The sequence below is a fragment of the Atractosteus spatula genome, chromosome 9, assembly GCF_055471065.1.
Source record: "Atractosteus spatula isolate fAtrSpa1 chromosome 9, fAtrSpa1.hap1, whole genome shotgun sequence".
Lineage (NCBI taxonomy): Eukaryota > Metazoa > Chordata > Actinopteri > Semionotiformes > Lepisosteidae > Atractosteus > Atractosteus spatula.
In genome coordinates, this window is record NC_142714.1 from 53594470 (window position 1) to 53618305 (window position 23836).

Genomic DNA, 23836 nt, shown 5'->3' on the forward strand with positions numbered 1-23836 from the left:
GCAGCATTTAGATCATCTTCTGCTTACAGCTAATAAGCTACACTCAGTGAACATCAATAAAGGGCAGAGAAGGAAACTAATTCATCAGCTACAGTTCCGTTACTCACCGTGGACAACCCATGAGAGAAGAAACAAGTGGCGATTGTAGGGTTAGTGCCAACTGCCTTTGCTACTTGGAGCTTTCCGGAGACCACTGCAGCACTAATAATGGGAAATGAGTTATGAGTGGGGCTAGGTGATATCCCCACCTGGCCACAGGTATGAGACACGCTTGGCCAAGGCACAAAGACTGGACACTGTGCCTCCTGAATCCGTGGCAAAACTGGAAACAGTAATCAATGAAAATGAAAACCTGAATTTTCATTCCTTCTTTCTTACTAGTTGACGGGTTAAGTCAGCTTCAAATTGGCCTGCTGTTGTTTTGTCATAAATCAGTTTCCACAGTACCTACCACGCTGTCAAATTAAAAGGAGCATAAACAACCCATTCTGTATAGAATAAGGTTTTTAAAGAATTGATTCATTCTTTATTGAGAATTTACAGACTATGGAACTACAAATAAGCAAATTTAAGTTTGTTCATGTGCTCCTCTCCTATGGTTCTTTGGGTTATCTAGGTAAGTGCTGTGTAAAGAAAGAGGCTCAGACATGCACATGCCTAAACATACAGTATCCCCTATCGCAGTGCGGAGGTGCTGAAGGGTGTCTGAGTTGGCGTCACCTTTAACAGCCTTTACAGCAAATACACAAGACCTTGAGGCAGAGTGATGGAACCCAAACAGTAGCACAAGGGCTGAGCTTGACGAGGCTTGAAGAAACTCGTCAGGGAAAACTGTTTCTTTCCTCGTCCTGTTCCTCAGTCCATGAGACACAGCGCTGGAGTGTGCAGGCGCTCAGGGCCACAGCCTGTTCAGGACCTGGCCTCCGTGGGCTGGATGGGCTGGGTGCTGTTACCCTCTGGTTTGACATCTCCCTGCTCCCCTGCGCCTTTCGCCCTGCTAATGAAACCGTTTGTCTGCTCTGAAGATGAGAGCTGTCTCTGGCTGAAGCGCCTCTGGGTCTGCTGTTCGAGTCCCCAAGACCAGAACCAAAGACGCCGACGGGGAAACAATTGAAGGCAAAATTGGGCTTTATTTGCTCCTGCAGCGTAACTCACTGTTTGAAAAAATACATCACAGACGGCCGGCCTCGCTCTTCCATTACTGCAATAAAACGTCCACTCCCAAAAGCAAATTGCCTGTGGTAATTAAGATCTTACTATAAATGTAATTTATCTGAAATACCCAGTTAGGACACAAAAGCACCACTTAAGCTTTTGGGAACCTAAGCAATAACGTTTCTGTTTGCTGTATTATTATATACTTAACATTAAATCCTAGTATTCCTGTGGTTCTGAGCGAATACCCCCCTTTTCTATGCGAGACAGTCAAATTACAGCAGCCCAGTTTAACAAGATGGGCTAGTGTAAGATGATCACAAGTATCGATGCAACAGCTAATCCCAGTGCTGCCCTTAACTGTGTCCCAGTCTCTCCTTATCTCGAACTCTTTGCCTTCTTATTTACCGAGACGTGAGGCAAAATGTTAGCAACTAAATGAAGTGCCCTTCCGACCTCCCGCCGCTGGGTGGAGCGTGTGATCAGTGTAAGACGTTTGACGAGACGCAGGTGGTTTCCGGCTGAATCTGGGGAGAGAGTGACCCGGGTTCGGTGGCTGGAGAGTCGTGAGTCGCATATTTTCAATCGGGGTTTGGTTACCCCCGGATCTGGGGGAGGATGGCGGAGTACAGCCAGGCGGGTATCTTGATGGCCCTGCTGCTGTTCACGGTGGTGACGGTGCGGGATATCTACCTGGGGAAGAGCTGGGCTCAGCAGCAGCAGCGCCAGGCCGCGGACAGCCTGGGCGTGGGGCCCGGCGGCCTGCGGGACGGGGACTATCAGAAGCCGGCCAAGCAGAAGATGTACACCGGGCCGGTCCTGAAGTTCCAGTTCTGGTAGGGAGAGGGCAAAAACACGTCCTTGATTCGATACTGTTGTTTAATTGACTTGTTTCTGGAAACGTCGAGTCATTTTTAAAAGACATGATTGGATAGAAAAAAGTTACGATTTTAGTAAGATTTTTTTTTTAATTTGGTGTCATTTAAACACTGACTCGGGACGGGAAATATTCTGCCCCGATTGCTGCAGTCCAGGCTCGCTCGCTCCCCGGACAGCACCAGTGCAGGGATGACGATTATTGATTACTGTAGGACGTCCGTGGTTGTTAAGCAGTACTGGGTGATGACACCCTGTTCGCTGACTCCCACTGCGTCAGCCTGGCGCTCTGTCGGTAGCCTGGTCAGCAGATTCTTGTTGCTTTCACTTTCACGGGGTTTTTCTAAATAAATCTCAGAGCCCGACACTTCAGCCCAGCAGCGACAACCTGTGCATTTCACATAATACTAAAGCAGAGTAAGGCCTTCAAAAATACCAAAACAAAGTCTGCTTTGGTGCCTCATCCAGATGGAGGGTCATTTCTGGCTTGTTTATTGATCACAGATGGGCTGAGAGCTGAGTTTGAAATCAAGACGTTAGCATGTAGCGGGGGAAGGAGCGGAAATTCCCACTTTGTTTGGAACCAGCTCTGAATATTTCAGAGGAGATGCAGATGGCTCCCTGAAACAGTAACGGGACTAGAAAAATGATGTTTGCGAAGCCGGGGGGATTTCAGTATGGCGTCTACACCAGGGCTAATGAGTGTAAATCCCTTTTATCCCCCCGTGCTCGCCCTCGTCTGCTCCTGTTCGTGAAGCGCGTTAGTGAGGGGCCAGCAGGGCCAGGTCCTGCCGTTGTAATGAACGTTTTTCAAATCAGCCATTTTTGGTATACTTTGCTGCATGTGCCTCTGTGTCCAACATTTCTTTCTTCAGTGTTTGTAGTGTTTTTGTCCATGCTTGTTTCTTTGTTTTCTGCAGTTTAGCCTGTGGCGGTTATGTACCGTCTGTACTTCGGTAGTTTATGCAGGGCTACCTCAGATTCAGGCACACGGTATCCATATGGAGTGTGAATGTGCAGCAGAAAGCCGATTTGGCAAATAAGGTTTGCTTCAGGAAGACTTCAGGTTTGATGAGATTTTCTGTTTTTTAGTAATGCTCTTGGTGTGAAGTTCTGTAGAGGTTTTGTACAAAAGCAGTGCAGAGTGAAAGAGGTTTCTGTAGCCATCTGCTGAGCTTCCTGGTGCAGCAGAATGCTTGAGACTGACGTGTCCAATTGTGTCTCTTGCTCTGCAGCATATCCTGAGGGTACAGTAGGGTGTTCGAGGAGTACTCCCGGTCAATCAGCCAGCTGTACCCCGACATCCGAATCGAGGGTGAGAACTACCCCGCCAAGCCCATTTACAGGTAAGAATAGTGTCCGTATTAATGAAATACTTTCCATGCTTGTATTTATTTTAACCAGTGTCGGTGTTGTAATGGAAAGTTACTGAAGAAAAGCTGTGTTGTAAAAGCAGCTGGATTCTATGAACAAAGTGTGATTGTACCCAGCTAGTCAAGGGCACAGGATGTTCTAAGAATATGTTTATCTCTGCCCCAGCACAGAAGGCAGATACAAAACTACACATAGCTGTCTCCTCTGTCCTTCAAGGCTAAGACCTATAAGGACTGGAAAATTACTGTCTTGCCTTTCTTTGTATTACTAACCAGCCATAATGAAGTAAACAAGTTGAAGTGTTGTAAAATAAAATAAGTGTATAAAATAAGGGACCTTTTCCTATTTTACTTTGGAAAATCAGCTCGCACTTGCTGCACAGACTGGTGGTTGCTGTTTTTCCCTATTGCACAATATGAATAAATGCCTTACTGAGTGAATGAGAACGCCTTTTCTGGCTCTTCTTTGGAAAAACGACAGCATTTTCAGGTGTCCTCCCTGCAACGTGACCCTCTCTCCCACCTCCACAGAACACTAATGACAAAGCCCAGATTAGGAGCAGTGAGATCTGGTTTCTGGAGCCCAATCTGCACTCTGAAAGGGCACCTTTAGTGATTGAGCCGCATGCGATTCTGTTTGTAAAATGGTTTATGCCTTCTGTAATACTTCTGAGTAAAGTTAAATCATTGTCAGTGTTGTTATGCTGTATCATTTTAATTTTATTTCCTAGATACATTGCTTCTTTCATTTCTTACTTCAAACTTATTGCAATTGCACTGATTGTGAGCGGATACAATCCCTTCCCTGTGCTCGGAATGGACACTCCAAGAATATGGACATGGAGCCAAGAGAATAAGGTAAAAGATTAGGGACTTTCCTTGAATACGGAAATATAAAGTCAGAACTTTATGTCAAGATTTTCGACTACATCCTTCCTCGTGTTTTGTATTCTGCTATTCTGTGGCTCTGATGATTGTTTCAGATGCACAGTATCAATCATTTTATGTAGACAAAGTAAACTAATTACAAATGCAGTATGTAGTCTGGGATGTGCTCCACCATTCTGTTTATAATTATGTAGTTAGGGAACTAATTAAAAAAATGAAAGTTACACGATAGTCGCTAAATTAAATGCCAAGAATTTCCTAAGACTTGAAATTGGTATCAGACGGATTTCCAGAATTTCTGTTCCAATTTATAATTATTCTCTGGACACTCCTGTATGCTGTTAGCAGCCAGGCGTCTGAGTGTGGGTGTAGCCTGGCTCTGCTAATCAGATCTGACATGAAGCTCATTAATGAGCAAACAGACCCCTCTCCCCACTCCAGTGCTCTCCTCACGTCAGGCCTGCTCTCGTTAGCACAGATTGTCAGAGGGGTGAAATCTGGAATTGGTTTGAAGTGTACAGTGTCTGCTAGCAGGCAGAGCTTCTCATTTCTGGACACATCTTATACCAGCAGCTTTTCCTTGGAATTAAGCAGGATGAGGAAAAATGGGACCTTTTATTTTTTTTTCTCCAGATATTTTCATGCCTCATGACGTTTTTCTTCAGTAACATGTTGGAGACCCATTTCTTATCTACGGGTGCTTTTGAAATCACTCTCAATGGTGAGTGGCTTTTGTTATGTATTCTTTGACTGTAGCAGGACTGCAACACTCAGTTGCCACTCTGGTGTTCAGATGTTCACTGCCTGTCCTGTCTGTCAGCCATTAATGATCAGGTACAAATGAAAAGTTTGACCTGCATTTGATCTCCAGAATCAGTAGACAGACAATTTTGTGAAATCGTCTACTTTGTTTACCGATTTATTTTCTCTAGAAGCAAAAAGCAGTGTAATATTTTTGAATGAGGGTATTTTTTGTTTCAATGCACTGGTGCATTTTTTTAACTGCTAAATTCCCAGAAAACCTCGAGAGACTGTGACTTTTTCCATATTGTGCATTGCTAATTGAATGTTCCAGTTCACCAGTCAGCTTAACTGGCTTTCCTTAAAGTATCCTTACCTGAAAATTCTGCTGCACAGCAAGTTACTTCTCATAGCTATGTTTTCAGCAGGGTGCCCTTGGACCAGAGAGAAACTCAGATCTCCTTCTACTGATTAGGGGTGGAGCAGGCGCTTACATTGAACTGCTGCCCAGTTCAGTTCAGTCTCGTCTCCATGACTACTCTTTATTATAATGCAGTGTTCCAAACACAAGATAAATATTTGACTACCAGGTCAAAGTTACTGTACTGTGATAGCGTTTTCATTGTCCAATTTCACTGTAGGATATGCACTTGGTAATTATTAAGTTGTCATTTTTAATTTTTCCCAACCTTTTTTTTTATCCTTGTGCTTTCTGAAGATGTCCCAGTCTGGTCAAAGCTGCAGTCAGGACACGTGCCGAACATCCAAGAGCTGTTTCAGATTCTTGATAATCACCTGAAGATGAATCAAGTAGACAAGATCTCCTTTCCAACTCCATAGCACTGAATTTCAAGCAGACGGAGTAATTACGGAGCAGTAAGTAATTAAGCACAGACTTCTCATCATAGCTTCAGCAGCTGATTTTCCTCTACAGATGATAGTTGGGTATTTGAAAGCCCATAAAAGGAGACTGATTAGTCCCTACCCACCACTAATACGATCTGATTGGCAGCCCCGTGTCTAGAATAATTTTATGATAATAGAGAAAATATTGTTTTTGCAGAGATTTGGGTCGTCTTATGATTGATACAAGAAATCATTAATCTCCCATACCCTCATAGTAGTCAGAGCTCATTTTGTGTGTCCGTAGTATTATAGCTTGTATCCTTGGTCACATTAAATCTTTTTTTTTTCCCATTTTTATCATGAAGTTTGTATTTCAGAATTTCTTAAGACCTTTTAAGGCTCTCTGCATAGAAGCCTTTTTGTTGACAAAGTCAGCTGTGAATTCGTACATCATGTGGCATGTTTGCCTCTGTGTGTGGGAGCTGAATTCTGTGGAAACGGCGTCGTGGCGCGGTGGGTTAGTAACTCGTGGTAAAACATGGCAGTTCAGTGATTCCAGATCCGGAGCATGGCTTCCCATTGTGAGTGTGTGTGGCTCTGGCTGGCAGGATCCTCCGCTGAAGGCCGTGTGCTCTGCCTGCAGGTTTCCCAGGGCAGCGGGACTGTGCTGTGGTTTAATGAAGGCCCGCACGGAAAGCAGCTCGCTGTGAGTGCAGGCTGGACGTCCCTGCTGCTCCACACATTTCCGCGGCTCTAGGAAGCGCTCCGTCCTGCGGGCACACAGGGGAACATGGCCCAAAGCAATCCATAAAGACGGCGATTCCGGGAGGGATTCCCCATTCCGATCACACTTATTTACATAACGAACCTGTAAGAGTTGTGTCATTCTTCTTTTTCTGTGACGCAGGTGAGGTAAACATGGAGCCTCTTCTCCTCCCGAGTGCATGTCAGCAGTGTGAAGTGTCAGGGCAGGCGAGATTGACGTTGCCTCCTCAAACGGCACAAGCCGGTCAATTGGCGCTTCTCACATTTTCACCAAAGCTGTTCTTGTTCTCCGGTGTTGGACCTGCGGAAGAAGCCCAGTTGGCTGTTAGAACCGTTTTAAAACCTCCATCTGGCAGAATTTAAAAAATGGCTTGAATGGGATAGATGTGTTACGTATTGTCAATTTCTTGTTAATTGTTCAGGTGTATATAATGTATATTTAAACCAGAGGCACTTCTATTTCTTGGGTTAAAAAGCCGGAGAGGCTTTGTTTTAGTTCAGGGGTTATAAGTGTTGTGTGATAATAATCATCCAGCTAGCAAACTGTGCCTCATCTCCTTGATTAATACCTCACATCATAAATTTATCACAATAGAAGATGCAAACTGCTGATCTTTCTGTGATGCTGTTCTCGAGTGTATGGATTTCAGTCAACGCATGTTTAAAATGTGAATCTGAGAACCTGCCCAGTGGAAGAACGTGGTCCTCCCAGGCCCAGGTCTTTTCTTATGTTATTATTGCATTCAGATCTTTGTGTCACTTGCCTGCAGCAGGTGGGATAAGTCTTACATTAGTCTCACATTTGTTTACTAAATCATGTGTAAACAGAGTACTTGAAGGTGTACATGTTGTAAACTTTGTTGTCTCTTTCCCACTGGCCCACCTGCCTCAGAGGAAGTGCAGTTCTTTAGTCCCAGCTGTAGCAGCTGAAGAGGCCCGAGAGTAATCTGCGTCTTGTTTCAGCGATCTGCAGATTGTAAAGAAAACAGAAGGTCCTGCTATTATGGGTTAAGAGCTAAATAAAACATAAATTAAAATAAATAGGAAAGATGATAGGGGTTAGAAAACAATTTAGCTTTGCTTGGTACAAGAATGTTTTAAATTTATGTTTCAGCTACTTAAGTGGTTTTTATAGTGTAATAAAATTTAAATCCATGATAAAGTACACTGTTTCCTCATGGCTTTAAAAAATAACAATGTGGCCTGGGTTTTTGTTTTTTCCATGTCTACTCTCCTGTTCCTTCTCCCACTATATTAGATGTGATTTGACAGACATTAATTTCTCATTAACTAAATCCTGTCGGTTTCCTTTTGAAAAAGCACTGCCAAGAGAACAGACAATGTTGACTTGGATTAGTCTGTTTTCCCAGAAGCTCATTTGTGCTGTCTCCCCTTTTCTTGCAGCAGTAAAGGGCTGAAGGATTTGATTCACATTTACTTGGAGAGTAACATCGGAGAAACTATGATCCAGATTTTACATGGGTTCCGTTTCATTTGAGCCTCTCTTCAAAGTCCAGCTTTGATAAAAGGCTTGGCTTTCACTTTAAGCCGAAAGTTAGGTTCTGGACATGTGCTTTCTCTTATTGGGTAGCTTAGGTTTTTCATTGTTCCTGCCTTGGTCTCTTAGTTGTCTGTCAATATTAACAATAAAAACTTTCAACTGGTCAACCATCTTCTCATGCTTGTGTTTTAATGGGAGGGAGAGGGGAACGTTCTTTTCTCATTTTGAAGGGTTGTAAGTGCTGGCTTGGTCTGGATTTAAGGCTTTCAAAAGCCAGTATTTAATGGTAGGCTTCCATTTGGGGAAGGAAAGTTTGTACTGCTAATCAGGTGATTTCATCCATGCCTGTGTACGAAACAAGTCCTTGCAAGTCCTAAAGAATTGCAATTTTGTTGTATTTTAAGCGTTTTTATGAATTCGTTATTGTAAACTTTATTAAGAGCTGACTGTAATTAAAATGACCTTCAATAAGAATCTCGCCCACTGAAACACTTCTTCCTGATGCACTTGAACCTCAGAGGCCTGTTTCGGCCGTGAAGCGGGAGGCTGCAGTGCTCCGGGGGATTGAAATGATCGGCTGTCCAGTTGTCCTGTTTGTTTCTCCAACGTCAGTGTTTCTCTACTTTCCATCTAATACGGTAAAGCTACAAAAAGGTGAAAGGGGAATAAATATGAATTTGCAATGAAAATGGAACACTTTCGTTTGATGAGGTATGTTCAAAATAATTGCTACCATAATTAGGTTTGAAAGCTATATGTAACTGTAAATATTATTGAATATAAGGTACTAAGAATACTGTACATTAATGGCTACTTCATGAGTGCTTTCCCCTGGAGGATCAGAGATACATTTTTAGAATGGAGACACTCCATCAACTTGAATAACCTCTGTCCCAGTACGTTGTCCTTAACTTTCAAGATGAACCATAACCCCACATCAGGGTTATGTTTAGTCTTGATCCCCGTCTTGGATTGTGCAAAAGGAAGTTACACTGGGGCTGGGGCTGAGTCTCTGGCTGTGTTGTGGAACTTGACTAGAGTGGAAGTGGTGAGCTGCCACGCTGAATAAGAAGAAAAAAGATCATTTGAATTAGGATGCATGGATTAGCATGCAAAGCAAATAATCTGTACTATTGAAATAACCTTCTTGGAACGTCTGTCCCTCTTGTCTGATTCTTTTTTTAAAGTTTCTTTAAAGTTTGATCATTCTTTTGATTTTTTTTTTAAGAAATCGCTTTTAATTAGTGTTAGCAGTCCTTTCCTTTAGGAGTGGAATTAGTTTTCCCATTGGTAAAGCCTTCTGGTAAAGCGAGACCTGTCCTCGCCACTGTGAAGGATTGTTACATGTGCCAAGTGAAATCTCATTCACGGATCAGCGGGAAGTCATTCGCTATCTCTAACCTCCTTCTTGTCCTGGTTTCCAGCCTTCCTGTGCACCTGAGGTGTTCTGACACCTCATTAGCTCGTGTGACACGGCTTGTCCCTCAACGACGGGTTGGAAATAGCAGCAGATGACATCATCAGAGATGTGATAGATGTCCAAGAGCACCTTCAAAAATGATTTAAAAACTTTTAAAAAAGGAGGGAACCGACTGAAGTTTTTCCACTGACAGTCTCAGTGATGATTAGAAACGCAGTACATGCTGGAGGGTCCTGCAGTGAGCAGAGGGAGGAAAGCTTGATGCAGTCCAGGACATGGTGGACTCAGTAGCACGATCTGAAGCCGGCTTCTCAGCAGGTGAGGTTATCACAAACCCGTGCGGGAGCACTGACGCCTGCGGAGCTGAAGACTCGGCACCATGCCGCTGCATTGTAAGAGGTCTGGGTTTGGCACTTCGTGCTGTTACTTCGATAGAATCCGATCTGTTTCTTTAACCGTTTAGCTTTCTTTTTCTGAGTGTAGTCTTTCAAGATTTCCTTACAGCCGGTTCTGCTTCGTCCTTTTTTTCTCTCCCTCTGGTTTCTCATACAGGTATGTGTGAAGGATAAAGGTTTGTGATGACAAATGAAAATGACTTATAGCATTACATCCTCCCAAACCTAAATCAATCAGTGTAATTCAATATAAAGTTTCAATGACACATTTGGCAGTTAAACCTTTTGGCTCAAGTGAAAATCATAAAGAAAGTAATGTCTGTCACCATCTTGGGAATGAGAGATTCTTCTAGAGGCTTCTCTGACTACACTGTAATGGAGACGGAAAACTGAGACTGCACGTTGTGCGCCCATGAGTGCAGGATCAATTTGCAAAAAAATTGGTTCTGTCAGCTTTTCTTGTTCTGTGGGGGGGAGGATATGGGGGTTATATTATTTGCATACTCCAAGGTTAATTCATTATCATGGAGTTAAAAGCAGGAAGAAAACAATGCTCTGACAAGCATACAGGAGGAAGTTTTCACACCGACGTGGAGGTGGGGGGGATCTTCCTTGTCAAGACTTTTTTCTGGGGGGGGCACATTGAGTACTTAAAGGAGAGGGAGAGCCCACATTAAAATGAACAGCTCTCCGGACATGGTGGGGTTGACAAGTTTTCGTAGTTTTGGTCATAGGTTACTGAGCAAGCTGACAGATATATTCGTGTCTTTCTTTGCAGTTATCCGGTGGCAGTTTTGTCATCTCTGCCGGAATTCTCCTTCAGTTTAGACGGTCTCGTATGTGTATTTCAAAGTTTTGCTTTTTCATCAGTCCCTCCCGACATTCAGGGACCTATACATAATTGCTAAATATTAATAAATACAGACCTTCCAATATGCCTGGTCACACGCTTTGGATTTATTTGCCATTATTATTTCAGAGCTTTAGCTACAGTTATCCAGAGGATAGTGTATCTACCAAATATGGAGCTTAGTGATGTTATATACTGTATTTTATAGTCTGCACATACAGTACGTTACTAAGTCGACTTCAAACGATAGATATGGCACGCCACGGTCTGCTTCTCTTCGCCGTTAGGTGGCTCTGTCGGCCACCCATGACAGGAGGAAGGGAAGTAGGTCCTCCTGTTTCCCAGGGTTCAGCGCAGAGTTCCGCGTCCCTCTTGCTCGGCAGGTTGCTCTGCTTGTTGTTGTCCGCTTGCTTGGTAACCAGGAGGAAATGCGAGGTTGACAAGGGACAGCGGACTAAACGTCCGATTCTTGAATGAAGCAGTTTTAACACGTAAGTGTTCAACATTTCGTTCATACATGGGTAGTGCATTCGGCTAATATGAACCTTTGCTTCCTGTTATGCTGATTAATGTGTGCAATGCAACGGCGTTTCCTTGCGGCGGAAACTGCCCAGTCCAGAGGCACTCACAGCTGCTGAAAGTTTCAGTTGTTTTGGTCTGCTTTCTCCAAGCTCATGTTCCTCTTGTCTGAAGGCGCTGGTATACTACTGGCTGGCCCAGGCGTGTTGTTAGCTGTTTGCGAACCCACTTCATATCCGGGCGAATGAAGTGCTGTAGATGATCCTCAGTGACAAGCAAAATTCACCCGTTTTCCTGCGTCTTCATTACCCTTCTCAACCACCAAAGTTTGTCCCTTACTTTGAAATGCTGGATGTAGTCTGTTTACTGCCAGGCAGCGGCTGTTCTTTTTATTTTCTGCGCTAGTCTTAGAAATCTGACATCGGATTATTCGCAGTGCTCCTGGCATGGCTGAGACTGAAACCGGCTCTGAGCTGTTGCGTAGTCTTTAGTTGTCCGCTAATTTATAATGTGGTTCGTCTGAAGCACAACTGCCGAGGAGAAAAAGAGAGCGTGGGTCCTTTAACCGCAGGCATGAGCGCATTAAGTTTTCCTCGTCCTGTCTACTCTAGGTTTGCTTTAAAGGGAGTTTTCCTCCTGGGAGGAATTCGCAAACACAAAGTGACCTCTGTCGAATACGGCGTATGCATGCTGCTTTATTTCGCACCATGAATATCTTGCAGCGTTTCCCGAAAATCTCGCTGTTCTGTTATTGGTCAGCAGTTTGTCCATTTGCTTAGTGGACGCCTTTGTCGACTGCGAGTTGCAGCACATATGGTTAGCAATCAAAAAGTTATCACTCCGTTTATGCATGAATATCTTCTGGAAAATAATATAGACGGATTTTCGATATTGATTAAGGGGGTTTGGCGTCGTTTTAATTTATCGAGATACACTCCAGTGACCTTGACTGTTGAGTAAGCATTAAAACACCCATTTAATGAGAGTTGATTCTGTACAGGTGTGGAGGTGATTCAATCTGTTGAATGTCAAGCCTGGTGAGATTCAAGAAAGAAGGAAAACACAAGAAGTAACCAATACACCCTGCTTATCAAGGGAACAGCACCTTCAGTATGTTGAATAAAACACCCCAGTTTTGCAGAGCTCTCTTTACTGATGATCAAGGTTGTGTAGATCATGCTGATGGATGTGAGCGAGTTTGGCACCGATGTGCAGAACCTTAGTCTAATTGTTTCCAGTGGTGACAACACACGCCACCAGCCTGTGACTCTCACAGCAGAACCCCTGTTAATCAACCCTATTGACGACAAATGTTAATCATCATAATGAATTTACCTGTCAGGTCTGTTCAATAAAATGTGAGTCAATCTGTTCTAAAAAAATTCTGTTCTTCATAAAAAAGTTTTTTTCCATTTGTGTGGTAAGTTTATTTTGATGCTCGTATCCATTGTGCTACTGTTTTCTTTGATATTGTTTAAGTACTGAAGCTCTCGTTACTGATATTATTCTCAAAATGTCTTTGTTTAATGTCACTTCAAGACAATGTAAGACATTGTGTACATGCTAACAAGAACTTTCTAATCGTCTTTTGTGTTTTTGCCAAATGTCTATTGTAACAACTCCAACGCACAAATCCTATCATTGACTGTTTGATGTGATTGCAATGAGCTTAGTATGTCTGATGACTCACTGGGCTGTAAATGCCTGTTTCCCTTCATGTTTGTGTAATGTTTGCACACTAAAGCAGAACTTCATTCCAATACCATGCATACAGTGACATTCAAATACATACAACTGTACCTGTGACTCATGTATAGCTTTTTTGCTAAAAGTTTATTGGGTTTCCTGAACATCCCATGGTTCAGATGCAGGTATTCAGTTATTGTGTCAAAGGACTTATCCTTAGTAATAAAATCCAAATCTGTGTATTGCAAGCAGCTGGTTTTGAAGAAATGCCCAAGGTCTTTGGGAATGGCTTTATTGCATTATTGATTCGCTGTTCACCAGATCTTTTTCATGATGAAGAAGGTTACATTCAGTGACGGTGTTAGAGTAAAATACTTTAATGAATTTCAGAGTACATGCGAATCTGACCCACACAAGGCAGTCAAAGTGTGGATTATTTTTGTAGCTTGACAAAGATCTAAATTGCAAGTTACTACCTGTGTTAAATGTGCATCCTCTAACGGTGTGAGAGCTTCAGGTTGAGCAGAATCCTGTTTCATCAAATTTTATTTCATGGAAACAAGGCAGTCAAGGACATACAATGTAAATTAAGGCTTTTATTACAATAAGAAAAGAGGGGATGAGAAAATGGTTCTTTTTGACAGCCCAGTGCTGTTGAACTAACAAAGCCTACAGCAAAATGTCATTACCGTGTTTTTAGATTTTTTTTGCAGGGAAGGATGTGTCAAAGCGGTTCTTTTAATAAGAGCAAAACTGATTACTGAGTGAAAGTGTTGATTTGACAGTTGCTGAACCGGAGGTGAAATGCTTCCAGACATTTTTGGCTGCCTTGTGGACTTGCCATTTTGAGACTGGCTGGCACCTCACTGGCAGCCAGAAGATCCCAGGACCTGTGTCAGGAGTGGCGTAGAGGTTGCAGTGTTTAATGTCCAAAAGAAACAGAAGTGACTGAATGTTGTTGATTTCTTCATGAGTTTTGCTAAAATAAAAATTGAAAGTGAAAAGCTGTCTCCCTGGTACATCTAAGTCAGGTGTGCTATTACAGCTACTCCTGACAGGTGCTGTGTTTTAATTGCTTTATGCAGAGTGTTTTTCAGGGAAGCAGACCTAGACTATGAATAATTTAATTCTTCATATTGTTATTAATGTTTTGCCCAATGCAAATACTTTTCTGTAAATGATGAAAATGGAGTCCTAATGCATTGTTCAAATCACTGTGAACGTGCACTTTTATTTATAATAATAGCATGCATCTGAAATGTTTTCATTATTAAAACCCCTTTTGTCACATTTATTTACATATTTGTTGAAGACATTTAATCTTCAAGTTTTCTTTTGTTTTTTTTTTGCATTTTGTATACAGACCTAGTGTTGCTTTTTAAAAAGGCAAAGAAGCATCAAATGATAATGCTGCATTTTCATATATTCAGAAGCTATTTTTGTCTTATAGTTTAGAGTCTGGTAACGGCATTATAGTAGTTACTGTTACACTTTTATTGATGAAATCAGCAGGAAATAATGGTTTGTACAGCTGACAAAAGTGTCATGTTGGATATATTTGTATGGACTGATTACATATATCTGTGCTTTTCTTTGTCAAAGTGCTCCTCCTTGTGTGCATTATTGCATATACAGTATGATTATTGTTTTCCTGAAACAGGTTTGGCTCACGTAAGAGATAATTTGAGTGTTTAAGGATGGCGGTGGTGTAATGACTTAATTGACAAATGCATTCAATTGTTCTATAGGAACATCACAAGAAAATGAAACATTGCAGGCTCTCAGTAACATAATTCAAAGCAAACAAACCTCTGTGAAATGAACTCTTGGCCTAGTTAAATACAGTGTTCATCGCAGCAGCTTTGCTAACTTCATAGTCTGTTTAACTATGAAGACACTAGTCAGAAAGACACCTGTATTAATGACCATTTAATTACACAAAAACAAACCTATTATTTTTTTCCAATGATCGTGGAGTGAAAGCGTTGTTTTAACACATTGCTGAGCTTGTGGGTGAAAAGCTTCTGTATTTTTCTGGATACCCCATGGACTTTGTTGTGAACCATTGGCTAAAATAGGGTGATTTGGTCGTCTGTATGTTTCTACACTATATCTGTAATAATTCAGACAGCAGCCATCTGGAAACCCCTGAACTAGTTTTAGGATTAAAGTCTTCAAAATCTGTTTCATTTCAGTTTCATTGTGCACTGCCTAGCAAGGATGAGATACGTTTAGCAAAAATGTAACTGCTCAATGAAGATCATGTTATTACTTCTCAGCGAACAGTTTCCATTCTTAGTTATCCGAACAAATTTAATTTTTTTATCAGGATTCTCTCAATTTCTAGACAATCAGTGCATAAGCACTGTTGGGGCAAACCCAGACCACTGCTTCTGCACAAGAATATTGTTTCATAAAAGGTGGGTCTAGGCTTAATTAATGTTCATATTCCTCTTATTACTGAAGAGTGTTCTGTCTTTCAGAAACTCATCACACATGGAGGACCTGAGTCAGCTCCTACATTTATGGTAGGGTCTATTGGAGACGCAGTGATTGAAGTATTTGGGGGACTTGTGACGTCCTGAACTTGTCACTGTTCTGTGTCGTGGCACCTTTAAAATGAGAACGATATGGTCATTCCCATGGCACATTAATGCTCATGTTAACTTGGTTTACTATGTTATAGCTCTACATCAACTATTTTAGGATTCCAAAAGAAAAGGAGGATGTTGTCAATGGAAGTAGACCGTACCTGCGCCATCTGACAGACGTGACTTTAAACACAGCAGTGGCAGTGTGCCCTAAACTGTGTCGTCACATCCATTCGGACAGTATTGTTGTCACGTAGGCTGGGGCTGCTTTGGAACTTGTCCTCCCATGACAACTGTGCTGTGATGGGATAGATGTTATGATGGCAGAACGAGAGATATTATGAAGGCAAATAGGTGCTAGTTTCACACTGCATTTCCATCACTGAACAGCCTGCGACTGTGTTCTTCCTGCTTCAAACAACCTTGTTCGGATAGCATGCTACTTTTTCTTTAATGTTATATAAAGATAATTTTATACAGGGATTTAATGAGTGGAGGAGTTTCATTTTAACAAAACGTGCCCTAGGCTTATGGTTCCTTCTTAACAATGTAGAATGTATTTATCTAGGGTAAACCTTGCTTTAGATGTGAAAAAAGTGACTAATTAAAAAATGGTAGCGTTGCAAAAAAATAAAATTAAGGTTTCCTTGGAAAGATGAAGAAAATAAATGTACTTGAAATGAATGCAGCTCAAAGCATTAAAAAATAAGAAAATAAATGTACTTGAAATGAATGCAGCTCAAAGCATTACCTGTAGCGTCATTAAATGGGCCATCTCTTAGCATAGTACTGCTACTTAAATAAAATACTAATGTAGACTAACATAATCTTGGAATACCAAATACTCTTGTACTGCTCCAAATGGGTTTGAGGGTGTATGCAAAATGAAACTGCACACATTATCAAACAATAATTTGTTGGTAAAACCTTTTTTCTGCACTGATATTTTACTACATTTGTATCTGTGGAATCCTCCTTTAGGCAAAACCCCAGTGAAGTCCTCATCTGCTTTGAGTGGAAATGAATGATGACGGACTGTTTTTTATGAAAAGTCTCATAAACACTAAAAAAAGTGTCAGAAATCAACATATTGTACGTATTAATAATGTATATAAATCCATTAATCTGTTAATACAATAACTGTAAAACCTGGCCTGTTCAGAACTCATTGCTGTCCTGCTTTGCATCCTTGATCTATTATCTGTAAATTGAATTGGTGTGGAGAACCTAGAATATTTACTTGTTTTACTGCTGCTGGCTTTTGCTTGTAAAATCGTGACATTTCAGACTCTGACTACCATTACAGTTCCCACTGTCAGGAGTCTGCAGGTCACTTGTAATGTGACTTGTGATTATGGCTTTTATCCTAAAATTGGATCACTGGTGCTTGCATTTCCTACTGACATTATTAACTCATTTTCAGACTAAAATGGTGATTGAGATGCACGTTTGTGTTTCAGCCATGGTCTCTTCTATCTTTGCGTTAGTAAGGGAGCCTTTTGTTCCCTGTTCTGCAGCTGTAATATATCTTCATGTTGGGATGAGGACGTGGCTGCTATTGAGTCGTGCAGCATGATCAATATGTATTTTATTAAATTCCTTCTCGTACTGCCACCGGCCAGGAGTCAAATCTACCATGCTCCATTAAAGAGTTGCCTGATGCTTACTTCTGAACCAGTTCCTGGTCATGACATTTTTTTTTTACTGACCCTGATGTATTTTCCCCTCAGATTTAACGTCCTGGTTTATCATTGCTTTTAAAGGGATATAATTTTCTTCTTGGCAGGATCTGTAAAATATACATTGCTGGTAAAAAGGTGGCTGGCAATTTTCCCAGGAGAAGTTACAATTTTTGTTTTTTTTCTTTAAAGTAAGATTAAGACCAGATTAATGTAGCAGAAAGAAACATTTATGGTTTCAATAAGACATTTTTTAGCAAGAATGGGGAATGTGTTTGAGTCTGAACAGATGTGAGCAATCAAAACTAGGAGGTTTTTACATTTGCTGATTACTTATTCTGGGTGTGTTACAGTGTTTATAGAGTTTTGTTCTTGCTGTATGGGGTCTGGGGTTATATTACTGTATCCAGTATTCAGAAGATAGATCAGTAATGTGGGAGGATGGAGCTGTCTCTTTTTGTACTTTCAGCAAAATCAGCAAATTAGATGGCTACATCTTTTTTTGGACACAAAAAGATAAGATAATTACCCAGGTTATAGTAGTCCACTGCTTCACAATTCTGGCTGTCGTATAGAGATTTAAATGTTAAAGTCTAATGCAGTCTCTTCACAAAAATTAGAAAACAGTAACATGTTGTATTAATAGGCTTCAGTACCAATAATAAGTTTTGCATACAAATCTCTTTGATTAGATGGGGTACACACAATCAAAATGTGGTACTTTATAATATTAAACTTATTATTTAATTTGGCCTATACAAAAATTTAAATTGTTATATAAATAAAATTTAACTTATTTTTGAAGCAGATGTTGTCTTGGAGTGAACGTCTGTTGCACAATATTGTACTTTATTAAATGATTCTAGGAGATACTGTCGGTCTGTAGCTTTGTGCAAATTATTTATGGAATAGGTATTGTAAAATACAGGTTTAAAAACAGAAATATATTTATGCCTTTTATTGTGTATTTATTTTTGTTATCTAATGTGAATTTATCATAAGGTTCTATGCAGCATTTCCAGGTAACTGTAGATGTGGTCTGGATTATAACTTTAAAACCTTACCATTCCTTTTCAATAGCTTCTGCAATAATAACCCATGTGAATCTTCAACATTTCTTGGGAAGTCATGTAAAGCGATCAGGACATTTACAACTAATGGTAAAAACCTTTTTTAATGTGTAGGTAGTTCACCATGTAGCCCTTGAGATGCAAAAATACAACGAGTGCTCCTAAAAATGGCGTTATTTTGCCGCTGAGCTATTAGAAGTGGTGAGATATGACTCTTTCTCTGCAGTTTTGCATTTAAACGTCAGTATCCTCCAGAGCCATTCAGGTTGCAGGACATATCATACACACATAATCGCCGGACACTTCTTTCATCTTGAGCACACATTGTCGAGTGCCATTACTGTGCTCCTGTAAACTGAAATTGACAGCTATGACGAAGGAAGAAACTGTTACAGAATCTGTACAAAAAAGAAAAGCTTTTGTTTTCTTAGCATGTAATATAGTAGACCACAGGCGGGCAGATAAACAGAAAGACATCTGATTTGCCCCGTATGAAGTTATGGGATAGAGTGCAAAGGGCCTGGTAGGCTGTGCGTTTGTGGTCTATGACACGATCTAATCCCCATGAATAACTCCTTCCATGGTGCATCTGCAGTTGTGGCAGATCTCACAGCATTAAAAATAATGCTAAGCAGAATGCCCCTGATTTTGTCACATCCGAAGGAATCTGAGCTGTTTCTTAATCAGACTGTTATTCCATTGCTCTGCACTTGAGAAGACAGGAGAAGAGAAGCAGGCTGCCAGTGTGAGTGCCCCCAGGGAGGGTTAATATTCACTGACCCCTGGTGCAGTCGCTGGATGGCACAGTTGATCCATACAAATTGCCCTGGACGTCTGAGACCATTACTGCTGCAGGCTGAGGTCTGTGTCAGTGGGAATGGACACTATGACTTACTAATCATCTAGCAAATCTGCTCTGTTTATTCACTGTGTTATAAAAGTAAATGTCGCTCTTTATTCCCTTTGTTCTGTCTTTGTGTTTTAAAAGCCGGAGTGAATGGGGGTTGTAGAGTAGCTGGATTTATTTTTAGCCTGTGCCGTGATGAGAGAGAAATCTTTGCAGTCGGGTGAGCAGAAGCTGACAAGTTCAAGTCCGCTTTGCGGAAAGAGAAGTGTGGGGATGATGAGCTGCTGAAGTGAATTGGATGTAATAATTGAGTAATGGGACCCCAGACTGGATTAGTGCAGTGCCCTGCTAACTAGCTTTTCTGGCTCAGTATACCTTATAGCTCATTCAGAAAACACATTGAGGGGGAAATCACTAAGGTAAGATACAAAAAGGGGGCTTTGCCTCTCAGTGCTAGAGCACATTAGAGGCACTTTTCAGGTTGGCTCTGCCTTGATGAGGATGGGCTGATCTCCCAGTGGGATGTGTCCATTATGTGCACACACACCTGTGGAGGGTAACGTTGTCTCTGAGCGCTGCCCCAGGCCCATCTTCAGTCCCTCAGGGACTCCAGCTTTCTCTCAGTATGTCCCTTGATTTGAGAACCTCTTGCTTTAAAATAAACACAGAAGTGCTGATGTGTGTTTTTTTCTTTCTCATGCTACAAATACAGTTTGTGCTTGTCTTGCCTTGTGGCTTTATCATTACTGTCCCTGTTATTAAGCTCCCTGAATGATGCTGCAGCACGAACAAAGCTAGAGGAATCCAGTACATTCTAATTATGAAATGTTCCTTTATGCCAAATTGTTTGCAATCTCTAGTAATTTCCAATTTGCATGGTTTTATTGTCAATTACAGTGTCAGGGATGCTCTTTTCCCTCAGTAGGTATTTTGAATGGCATTTATCATTCATCTTATCTTTTTCAAAACTCTGTAAATGTGATGTACATTACATCGTAACTTGGGGCAGTTTAATTATTTACATATACTGATGTAAAAAGTTCACATATAAACAGTGGTATACAACTACAAGCCGAACATTGGTCCAGAAAGAGTGAGATTGTATTAATCTATAGCCTAACACTTAACTATACTTACAACATATTTTATTTTCCTTATTGTTATCCTCTGCATTTTAATTGTACCATTGTGAAAATGTTTTAATTTAGCCCAGATCGCTGTGCTGCAACATCTTGTTTACAGTGGGGGGTCTGGTAGGTATCTGATTTCACTGCTGGAAGCTTTAATTACCGTTTTGTAGATAAATATTGTTCTATACATAGATTTTTATCATACTGAGCTATTTATGTTCTAGTGTGAAAATCCTGCCACCATCATTTATTTTATAGCAGTTCTGCAATTGATCATATTCAGTCTTGGGGCACATTCTGTATTGTACCTTTACTGTTGCAGTAGTTTAGCAGTAAACTTCTGTCTCACTGCTCTTCCATCGTTTCACTTGTGTGATAGTTTCCATGGCCACACACAGATGCTCTATCATGTTTGCAGCTAATGGACCAAACTGTACTTCTGACAGCTCTCAAGAACTTCCTGTCTGTTGCCTGGTTTTCTGCAGATCCAGACTTTGGACCTTTCCCTCATAGCGCAAGCTGGTCGCCGTGTGCTTTTCATGTGATTAGAATGACCAGTTTGAATCTTCCAGGCTGACAGCTCTTTGTACCTCAGGTTTCTGTCCTCCTCTTGGCTGGTGTGTTTTAAATTATTTGAAGATTAAGCTTGATGTCTGACATTTAGCCTTTGGACGTCTGATTTTTGCATTGCTGTCACATCCGAATCCTACAGGTGCGGACATATTGCTTTGTGATTAAAGAACACAGGGCTTCATGGAAATAGGAATAGATTTTATTGGCATACTTAATCTTTGATGCTAAATGGTTTGTAAACTCTGGATGGTGAGAAATGTCTTAATTATAGGGAGCCCTGGTGAAAGCCTGGCATACACTTGAATTGTGGGAAAATGTTTGACAGGCAGAATAAAAAATGTCAGTTCTTAGAAATATCCTGTTTCCTCATGTCTTCTTCAATTGCCACTTGTAACACAAACTTCCAGAGTATCTTTTAAGTCTTTAATAGTGTAACCCATTGTATTTTCTAATGTGTTGTTTAAGCTGTACATTTCTTTACATGAATGATATTATAGCATGTCTCTTAGTTGTGTGGTGTCATCTGATCCTTTGTATGGCTTTAGACTTACCATATATCCCAGAGGTTGAAGAATCGTCCTGCTCTGACAGGATATAAAATCCCTAAATCTTTTTAGCCTTGAACAGAGACTATGAGGGGTCCTGATACAATAATTCAAAATCCTCAAAAGCAATGACGAATTCAGCCCAGTGGACTTCTTCAGAATCAACAGTGAAACGTGAACCAGAGGAAACAAGTAGAAACTACAACTAAACTGAGAACACGAGGCACTTCTGTGCCCAAAGAACTTTGGGGAAGTGGGACAGGCTTCCCAGCCTTGTAGCTGAAGCCGGTGCCTACCAGAGACAGCTGGGTGAGATCCTTGGATCAATAAGCTGCTAACTAGAAAGCATGCCAGATGGGCTGAATGGCCTCTTCTCGTTTGTAACCTTTCTTAATCCTTCTTGCGTTCTGTTGGGATTTCTCAGCTGAGTCTGGGGAATGCATGGCATTTGGAGCGAGGGGGAGCTGCTTGCAGTCCCTGCTGTGGGCTGTTTGTTGGGTCACAGGCAATGAAGGAAGTAGTGCAGGAATGGCCTGGGCTCTGCTGGAGTACAGAAGAACAGAGCTTTCAGTGTGTTAAATGGAGCATGTTTATTGTGATGCACCTGTTTATTTCCATGCAAGATGAAACTTTACTGGGTAGGCAGAAAAGAAGAGGAATTTGTGTCAGAGATTTGGGATACCACAGACCTTGTTAGTGCTGTGTGTGAGGGATTTGTTTAAGACAGAATGTGCTAATGGGGTAATTAATGCTTGAATGCTACCCATATTGATCTTGAACTCTGGTTACAAAGGCTGGCATAACCTTGCTACGGAGCTTCAACAGACCTGGAGTTAGAGAGCATGATATTGATTTTTTTCTTTTTCTGAATCACCTATCCTCAGCACTTGTGCTCTCCACTGTTCATTTCACTATAGAGATTTTCCCCCTTTGAATCCAAGTATAACTCTGTTTTTGAGGGTTGGATGAAAGGTTTAAAAGGTTATATCAGCTGCTGTCTTGCTCCATGGGAGCAAGGGGAAATTTAAGAAATGTGCAAAACCTTGTTCAGGTTCCTGGAATGTGTTTTTTCTTTTGAAAGCGTGTCTATTTTTCCATAGTACTTGGGTTCTGGCACATCCAGTGTAAAATCTCAAACATTTAAGTGTCCTTTTTCTCAGGTACTTCAGTGAATTTTCAGTATTATATTGATTGAATTTCTGGTGATATTCGACAACCTGATGCCTCTGCCATGAAGTGAGGTGTGCACTGGGCTGGTTGTTGTGGAAGGGGGAGGCACTGCACCCACAACATGTCCACTGTGATTCGTGTGGAAGATTTGTATCCTAGCAACACGAAGAGAAAGCTCTTGCTAGTGGGTATCTCTCAGTACCAGGCTGCAAAGGGGCTCCCTGTCTGAGCTCCAGCGAACAAATGTTTACCTTCAATGAAATCTTCTGCAATAATAAGAAGCTGTGCCAGTCAAGTGATTGATTAATGATTAAGTGATTGATTGCTCTATGCTGATATAGATCTTTGCTCATTAGCAGCTCTAATTACTACAACACTGTGCCCCCCTCATCCCTCTGTACTATGTATCATAGTTCTAATCAAAACAGAAGGAAATTATGACACGGGGCTACACATTTTTTAAGTTGTCATGTCAGACAGAATGTAATCAATTTGAATACTAAATTAAAATCTACTGTGAGAAAATTTTGTATGCATTTGTTTTTTTTCCAATACTCATGGGAGAGTAATTTACCTTCCCGCAACTCAAGTCAACTTACTTATCTCAGAGCCATGTTGGATTTAAAGTGAAAGTTTTAATGCTTGATGGTAAATAAAGCAATGAGACCTTTGCTTTCTCATTGAGAGCAGAGTGTACTGTCTCAGAGGGAGGATATACTGTAAGTCTGCAAGTGTTCCACGATCAGGGTGCTCGTTAAGGTGTCTTATAACAAGGGGACTGTGTGTGTTTTCCACGGTATGCTACTACTACAGGTGTGTATATATAGCACTACCCAAACTGTAGTGATGTCTGCTGTACTACATTGTTCAGATTAGACACAATAGTATAAATAATTAGCTGTGATTTACATCAAGAGCATCAAATATGCCACAAACATTTATATAAGAAACATTGTAAAAAACAAAGAACCCTTTTGTCTTCTTCACCATCGGCTTATTGAGCTATGTGATACTGTATGGCTGTCTGAATATTTAAATGTATTGTGATTCATGCAGAAATTCAACAGCATATCACAATACGGTTGGCAGTGTTGGTCTGTACAGTATATTTTCTTGTGCAGTGATAAGAGAGAAAGGGACTAATGATTGCTGCTTCTTCAAACAAACCCATCAGCACTGATAGAAACACAGTTCTCAGTTTATGAGATGGCATAAA

At 41.1% G+C, this 23836-nt stretch overlaps 2 protein-coding genes across 3 annotated transcripts in view; both read left to right on the forward strand.

The window, feature by feature from the left end:
• Nucleotides 1–1621: 1621 nt before the first annotated feature.
• selenot2 (selenoprotein T, 2) lies at nt 1622–8312 on the forward strand. Its single transcript, XM_088925255.1, has 6 exons — nt 1622–1991; nt 3267–3377; nt 4136–4262; nt 4926–5013; nt 5752–5909; nt 6523–8312. The coding sequence occupies exons 1-5, from the start codon at nt 1774–1776 to the stop codon at nt 5871–5873; spliced, it is 666 nt and encodes a 221-aa protein (XP_088781381.1). The 5' UTR covers nt 1622–1773; the 3' UTR covers nt 5874–5909; nt 6523–8312.
• A 2897-nt stretch (nt 8313–11209) lies between these two features.
• enox2 (ecto-NOX disulfide-thiol exchanger 2) overlaps nt 11210–23836 on the forward strand; it is a 182721-nt gene continuing 170094 nt past the window's right edge. For both annotated transcript variants that reach the window (XM_088925256.1, XM_088925257.1), the window contains exon 1: nt 11210–11301. The gene's annotated coding sequence lies outside the window, so the exon portion shown is untranslated. The remainder of the gene's footprint in view (nt 11302–23836) is intronic.